The sequence below is a fragment of the Glandiceps talaboti genome, chromosome 4 (genome assembly GCF_964340395.1).
Source record: "Glandiceps talaboti chromosome 4, keGlaTala1.1, whole genome shotgun sequence".
Lineage (NCBI taxonomy): Eukaryota > Metazoa > Hemichordata > Enteropneusta > Spengelidae > Glandiceps > Glandiceps talaboti.
The window spans coordinates 8,999,755-9,008,356 of record NC_135552.1 but is presented as its reverse complement, the minus strand read 5'-3'; the positions used below and the strand labels follow the sequence as shown (position 1 = coordinate 9,008,356).

General features: G+C 39.1%; 1 protein-coding gene across 1 annotated transcript; it reads left to right on the top strand.

Annotated features, from left to right (window-relative positions):
* Positions 1-1,323: 1,323 nt before the first annotated feature.
* On the top strand, positions 1,324-1,734 carry LOC144434038 (histone H3). Its single transcript, XM_078122483.1, has one exon. It carries the CDS (start codon positions 1,324-1,326, stop codon positions 1,732-1,734), a length of 411 nt encoding a protein of 136 aa, XP_077978609.1.
* The last annotated feature ends 6,868 nt before the right edge of the window (positions 1,735-8,602 follow it).

The window sequence follows — 8,602 nt, the reverse complement described above, 5'->3', positions numbered from 1 at the left end:
GACAATAGAGAGGTCCCTCTCTATTGTCTATGGTTAGACCATACCCATTCAAGTTCTATCCAAATACTATAGTAGATGTTATTAGCATCGAAATGTGTTACACCCAAGTATTTTGTTTCGAATTCCCGTGTTGGCAGACTTTCCAGGACATAACAACTTAAGTTAGTTAGTTAATTTATTGGAATTTACTATTTTGTTTTCAAAAATAAAAGATAATAATTTCGACATCAAGAGATACCCTTACCATTTCATCATGTGAACTCAGTGAATTTCAAAGCAAAAAAAAACATCCCGTACGTCATCATGGTTTCTTGTCTTCATGTAAAGATTTAGATTTTAAAAAAATGTCATTATCTTATTTCAAGATCTCGTGAAACTTTCAAGTTCTCATGTTTATTTCTCGAAATTTCGAAATGGTATATTTGTTTTCACTGTCCCTGTCATTCAATGTTAACCTTGTGGATAAATTAATCATACCGTGACATATTATGGGTATTAAATACTTTCAACAGATTTAATTTCCACTAAATAAAGATGGATTTTATGTACTGCCTGGATCTAATTTCCACTGATTTGGGAAGGTATGCATATTATCTATAAGAAAAGGTATTTTCAAGGGATTTTATTAGGCCTGAAAAGTTGTGTCGTTGCGGTTACCCAAGCCCACCTAGCTTTTCACTGCTGGCATTGGACGTAAGGAGAATTGTGCGGCACTGGCATGGGGTACTGGTGTGCAAACTGTATATCTAGTCTGCTGTCGACCCATTTTGTCGATATGATTGTTGAATAATTGAAAAAAAAGAACACAAACACAAAAATTGGGCGGTTCCGATTACGCTCAATTTTAGAATAGATGGGATGGGTAGATTTTTTTTTATTTACTTGATTTTATTTTTTTCAGTTCTGAGCTCGAGTGTCTTGCTCAGGTAGTTTTATACTTCCATGAAACTGGACTATCAATAATTTCCAACGCAACATGACGCGACATGGGGACAATGGTCATTGTTTTCCTTGTGTGTGTGACAACGGATTGAGTATGGTCTATTGTTCTGACATGGAATTGTGACACCTGCAAATCCAGGATCATGAGGTACTCATTAAAATGCATTAATTGACCAATCACCAGTTACTTTCATTGTGATCGCATTTTTTTCTGACTGTCAGTAAATTGACCAATCATGAGAAGTTCATGTAGCTGATTTAACCAATCACCTTTAACTACAGTAAAAGCGTGGGATTTATAAACCCTGATGATACGGTATATCGGTATTCTCTTCAAACAGAACGACAGTTTATCTACTACGGCTATTCACCGAAACCATCATGGCACGTACCAAACAGACAGCTCGTAAATCCACCGGTGGTAAGGCTCCACGAAAACAACTTGCTACCAAGGCTGCTCGTAAGAGTGCTCCAGCAACTGGCGGTGTCAAGAAACCACATCGTTACAGACCAGGTACCGTTGCTCTCCGTGAAATCCGTCGTTACCAGAAGAGCACTGAACTCCTCATCCGTAAGCTTCCATTCCAGCGTCTGGTCCGTGAAATCGCACAAGACTTTAAGACCGATCTCCGATTCCAGAGTTCAGCCGTCATGGCCCTCCAAGAAGCCAGCGAAGCTTACCTCGTCGGTCTCTTCGAAGACACCAACTTGTGCGCTATCCACGCCAAGCGTGTCACCATCATGCCCAAGGATATCCAACTTGCCCGCCGTATCCGTGGCGAGCGTGCCTAAGAAGTGTGCCTAGCATACACAAAGCAAACGGCCCTTTTCAGGGCCACCACATCCTCCAAAAAGAGAACTACCTATACCACTGCATCCTCCAATATTCTCTGACGTAAATAGTTGGACTTTATGTGAACTATTGTCCTCTTATTCTTGCAAGAATAGGCCAAGCGCGCCAGTTCTGTCCGGAAAGGTTTTTGCTGTATGTTAGGGTTATGGTAGGCGAGGCTGGTGCGAGTCACTTGAGAAATTTGTTGTGTTTTTTTGAAATTGTTATTCATTTCAAATTTTGGGTTAAAATGCTTTTCCCAGTTACCAAAACAAGGGTTAGGCTACGTGTGATCTCACCACTGTTTCGAAATCACTCACTCGGATAACTATTATCACACAAAAGGAAAAGAAGAAATTTGTTATTCGCATAAAGATAGAAAAAAAGGCCGTAGACGCGCAAGTCTAGAGTTACGGTAGATCATACACAGAAATTGGTGTCTTATTTAGATGCTGACTTCGTCATTGTTTATGAAAAATAAAAGACAAATATTCACAATTATTATGGGCTACTTCTCGATCTCCCCATGAACTACTAAATACAGCTCATCGGAATCGAAGGGGAATACAATCAAATTTGCTCATATTCCCAGAGATATAGAACACTACCGTGTCAGTGACATGAATAGTGTAGGAATGTAGTTATAATTCCTTATTTACCGTATATCTTTTGCATATTTTCGTTTGTATATAGTGTTTACTTTATCGTTCTGAATTGGTTACCTCTCCTTTACATTGACATAAAGATTATAGATATGGGGGTTGACGAATGCCGCCACCAACGTTGATCTTTCGGAAGAACACTACGAGTCACTACAGTCAGGCGCTCCTAATATAGGGAGTTCTACGTCTAGCATCTACCTCAGGGCATGCATGACACTGTTGTCACTCATGCTTTCACACACTGAACAACATGTTCAAGACATTTTCAGTGTCCTACATCAAAATGGTTTCACTTTTACTTGGGCAGAACATTCCTGTGGTATGGTGTCATTGCCGCGGCTTTGGTTGATGTAGAAGTCCCGTGATGAGTCTCCTAATTCTTCCTCACCTGCATGTGACTATTTTATATCTGGCGATGGCGGCTGAAGTACTGGGCTAGTGTAAACGAGACGACTCTGTCATGACAAGATCATCCAATACATGCGAGGTCCTATTATAAATAATTTACTTTCGTGATCTGTCTGTCAGCCCGGTCTGCCAGGCTCTTATAAATAAATCTATCAAAACTTCATTTCAAACAGCAAGCGATCCAGGCAATCGAGAAACACAAGACAACAACATGCCTCATCAACTTCCTAAAACATTGTGTAGATTGGTGGGGCATAAAGCCTAGCACATATTCGCGGCCATTAATAGATCACGTACTTGTAATAATACTATTACCACACAACAGATCGTCTACCGGAGTAAGCTTTCATTCACGTTAACAGAAAATGAATGGGTTTTCTTTTGAGAAAAATCCTTATGCCACATGACTGAATTGACCACTCATACAGCCTCTAGTCTCTGTATATATATGGAACAAACTCTCGCATATGGCAAAGATTTTTGGATTATTCAGGCTACTTAAATTCCGAGGGGTATTCTCCTTTGGTGTTTTGTCTTACATGGAAGGGAGCGTACATTATATTGCAGGGTGGGGGGATTAGGAGTTACCAGTATGTTCGCCTCGACTTGATATTTATGAAAGTTGAACCCCATCTTGTCTCGGATCCAATACGGCAGTCAAAATCAAAAACTTATCCTCAAACCAAAGAAATGAACTCAGTGATCTGGGTTCGTCTTGGGGTTTAATATATATAGGATATTCGATTTGACGAAGGGTTGAATAAGAAGCTAGAGACAAACAAGACTCTGTTCAAATGTTTGCGATACCAGATCACGTGACAAAGATCAGTAAAAATACAATCACAACTATGATACATCGTTTAATTGTGGTCATAATGTAAAGTTTTAATACTCAGTCTCAAAATATATACACGTTATAGTGACCATGTAACATATAGAAGCTTTATTAGTTCACTTGGTCTGCAGGGCGCCCGAACTTGTGTACACACATCTGTAGGATGTGTGCATAGTTTCGATTCCTCACAACTTTCGTTTCACATCATTGTCAGGATCAACCATACGCCTATCCAAGACTACATGACGGCACAACGTCCCTTCCTACAAAGACACATGCAAAAATGTCCGTTCCGCCATCCAAACCACTACTGTATTTGCTCAAGGACGTTCCCAAGGTGTCACGGACGTATTCCAGTAGATACTGCGTTCTCGTCGAATTTTTTAATGAACTTTTTATGTTTTTGTTTTGGGGTTGTTTTTTTTTGTTTTTTTTTTACAATTTCTTGGATTTGGTGTCCATTTCCGATTTGTGTTTGGGAAGACCCATGCGATGACTCATAGAAGCTGCCTTTTCTTTCTTTTGTGCAACCATGGCCATGCGACGCTCTTCTGCCTGTCTTAATTTAGCCTCCAGTTCAAACACATTTATGGGTGGAAGGGATGTCGACTTTGATTGGCGTATTTTCAGGGGTGGTAGACGGATCGGCTTTGAAATGTCGAATTCTATTTTGAAAGCGATATTTTTCCGGTCGTCTTCGGCGGCAGTTTTCTTTGATGATCCAATATCGGTGTCTGAAAAAATCATATATTATAGTTTACATCAGATATTTTATAGACCTGCATATCAATCGATGCTAGCTAATCATTCATCAGATTGTAGAAAATTAATGAATTTGTCAGAAATTCATTATCATCTGAAATTCTACCAAGACACCAAATACTATGTTACATATATATTGAATCAGACTTACCTAAACTCCGTTGTACATTATCGCCAATTCCATTACCTCGACAGGTTGTGGTACCAAATGATGGAGACTGGTTGCGGGGTCCTAATAAAGGTGCTGTTGAACGGAACGGATCAGAACCACAATGGCCAGGAGTCGTCACGCCAATTGGTACAACGCGACCACGTTTAAGTTGAATCCACTCCCGTAGTCGGGAAAAGAGTTTGGCAATGGATCCAAAACAACCCACAGAACCGGTTGCCATGGGTACAATCCCTGCAGGCTTGTCACTTTTCCGATTACCATTGAATACATCAGATTTGGACAAGTTTAAATTCTCTTCGGGGTCCCTCTTCAAGGCCGATGTCTGTAGGTGTGCGCTCTGAGCCCCTCTATTTTTCTTCCCCTCTCTCTTTCTTTTTGACTTCTTTTTCTTCCCTTTCGCCTCATTCTTCTTGCCATTGGTGACAGCGGCACGATGTTTGGTGGGACTGTTCCGAGTTTGACAGCTAGGTGTCTCACCGAACTGATTCAAGTCGATGACTTCAATCCCATCATCTGACCCACTGTCTTTACAGAAGGTCGCCGTGGTGACCATGATGGCGTAAAATAACACGTGAAATGTACGCATTTATAGGCTTACGAAGTTACGTAGCACGCAGATAACACATACACATATGTATGCGGATGCGCTGATGTCCGTAGAATGATAAACAAAACGCGTCTAGAAAAATGCGTGGAACAAACGAAGATCAAGAAAGTTCGAACCATTATCAAGATTTACAATGAAAAGAATGTGGAATATATTTGTAGCGGTGGAATATTGGAGCTTCCGGATTCGATGCTACGCCGCATCATACTTGAATACGCTACGTCATCGCAGCTGTCAATCTTAAAAATAAAACATCTTAAAATGCTAGACTCCAGTGTTAGAATAAGAAAATGGTTCTTAATCATCGCCTTTGACTAAAAATCAAGTATGAATTTTATGACTGAACCATTTGTTTAGGATGTGGAAAGGGGTTGAATATGTATATTATGAATGTATACTTATATCAATGATTCTTAAGTAAGATAAATTGTATGTCGTGATATAAGCTGTCATATCATTATATCTATCATATCATATCATTGCATATAATTGCATATCATATCATATCATATCATATCATTACAACACATCAAGCTTACAAGAAAACTCAATAAACCATAGACCCTAGTCGCTGATCTCTGCCTGACTCGTACACTACTCGTTCATTCGTCGCTGACAATAATTCGTCGCTGTACAACGCTGTGGGCAACACATTTATCACCCTCCGATCACCACCATATACCATACTCACAGGTTTTTTATGCCTTATTCATATCAGTTTTTATTCCTACAATTCCCATATAGTTACACTTTACGATAGCTTACAAACATTCGACTGTAGAGCTTAGTTTTAATAGAGCTAGAAGATTTATTCAAAAATACTTACATGTCCATTCATTCTATAACTATACTAGTTTAGCTTACATGCTACAGCAAATCATTGATGTCTAATATAATCACTTGAAAAACTCTTGAAAATGGTTGAACATTTTAAAACATGTGCAAAGCAATTTAATTACAGTAATTATTCACTAGTGCGAGTGTTTCATCAGCAAGTGACTACTGATATAGTGTATCGATACTATTTTATAGTGTCGATTTTTATTTTGTATTGAATGTGCGATGTTCCATCGTAGATAATGCATGCAATGGTCGCCCCATGGCTGCAAGCAAGGTACAGTATGGGCGAGATCAGGATGGAAACAGTTTGCGATCCGTTATCTAGCCTGTTCACGGAGCTGATCCGTGATGCTACACTAACGGTTATACTAACGCTCATAATGGTCGAGAGCTAGCACTGTCGCAGATCCAGTGCCGTGCAGTTTTTATTCTGAAAGCAACTTACTGGTGTCAATGCAAATTACAAAGGGCGCCATCTTCGTCAGATCAGAATCAACAGGTGGTTTGTTATCCATGCGTCCACTTTGTAATCGGACAGCTAAATAGCTAGCACCCTTATCAGAATCTGAGACCACTATAACCAGAATACATACAGTTCTTATTTTTTAACGATATTTGGAAGAAGAAATGTCACTAAATGTTACAGCATATTGGTAATCTGTAGATGTACGACAATACCAAAGGTAAAGCTAACGAAGCGTTTGTTTTCCAAATGTATGCACCTACGTAGGATTGCAAACACAAAATAGACGTAAAATAAAGTCCAAAACGAAGAAAATGAGCGTTGTATTCCGCCACCAACGGTAACGTTTATATACAGACACTGCGTTATCATGTAATCTTTGAAGTTAAAGTTTGCCTCGGGTTGTCTGTTCAGCTGTCCCACGGCGTCATGTTTAGATGTGTTATGTTCGTCATCACGCACAGTTGTAATTTCATACACTGATTAGTGACATTTCGATCACTTCAATTTCATGACAGCATGGTGAAAATGGTGTGTGGGATGAAGGTGAAAGTCACCCTCAAATCCCATCAATACGTGGGAAATAAACCAGTAATTGTCAAATCGGAAATTTAAGTGAAGCTGACTCTTGGACTTGTATTGTCATAAATTAAATGCATGAAGGATATTTCAAAACACTTCCTTAATGTGTTTTTCTTTTGTGTGGTGCGTTATTGTTCTAAAAGAATTTCAAGTTCGGCAGACATCAAAGACAAAGTTGGCGTTTTATATTATGTACATTTGTGGTGACGCGCCTTTACAAAAGGCAGCGGTAAGTATAATGCAAGTCAGCACATTTCTTGGATTTCTAAATATCCTTAATCCATTTACATTTATATCATTGTCAGCTACATTTTAATCTCCCTCAACGATTCTACCTGATATAAAAAATAGCTTATCGATTTGAACATTTCTAAATTACACACCCTTAATCCAACTGATGGATACACGATCCATTCCTTGACATTAATTAACGTGACGTGAGTGCGTGACGTCAGGGACTCACGGCGATAATGGCCAATGAGAATTAAGTACTCGAGTTGTAGACATTCGTGAAGACGTCACATGCGTCACTTTGGGTATTAATAATTCACTTCTGTCTACTTCATTGATCAGATAATTGCAATTTATAGTGATTATGAATCGTCTGAAAGCCACACCTTTCTGCTGACGTCATCGTTATCCAAAAAGGATTTACTAGTCGAGATCTGATAACAGTGTTAGGATTGTACAACACACCGATGCTGAACTATATCACAGACAACTATATGGAAATAAGTAGGTTAAATTTCGACTCGTGTCGAAGTTCAATGCATAGAATTGAAGACAAACTTTGGGAAGGACGATGGAAACCAGTCTATCCCCACTTGTAAAATCAACGTTCAGTGCACAGGGGCACGCAGTATTTCTTAGATTATTGTTTTCCTTGCCTACATGCTCATAATATAATAACATTGTGACTTAAATATAATTTCCATATTGCATCTGAAAATTGTAGTTGTATAATAGTAGAAAGTGTACGGTACATTTGTAGTAGCAGGATTCGTGTTCCCTGGGAAAACAACAACAATCTAAGAAATACTTCATGTCCCTGTGATTCAGTGGTTGTCCTATATACCATGTGCAAATGAAGAGCATTTTTTTGTTGCTAAACGTGATGCAATGTTGAATTTGTCTAATTTACATGACGCCAGATTGTACTTGGTGTCTTTCAGGGAATTAATCATGTGAATTTACTGTCCAGAAAGAAAGTTTTGTTCGAGTGTCCTGTATGTGAACCAGTCGACTACTACGAAATAGAAATAGCAACAGTGAGCGCACACACACACACACACACACACACACACACACACACACACACACACACACACACACACACACACACACATACACCTCCTCACTCTGAGTACAATTAAACCAATTACGTCCATTACTTGAGTAACATCGGTATGTCGCAACAAGAAAGCATGGTTTCTTCCGTCGTATTTAGGTTCATAGAATTGAAAGTGAGACATCCTTACTTTAATTTTTTTTTTTTAC

Bases quoted from the DNA above. Each gene is read 5' to 3' on its own strand.
- LOC144434038 (XM_078122483.1), top strand. From the start codon at position 1,324: ATGGCACGTACCAAACAGACAGCTCGTAAATCCACCGGTGGTAAGGCT.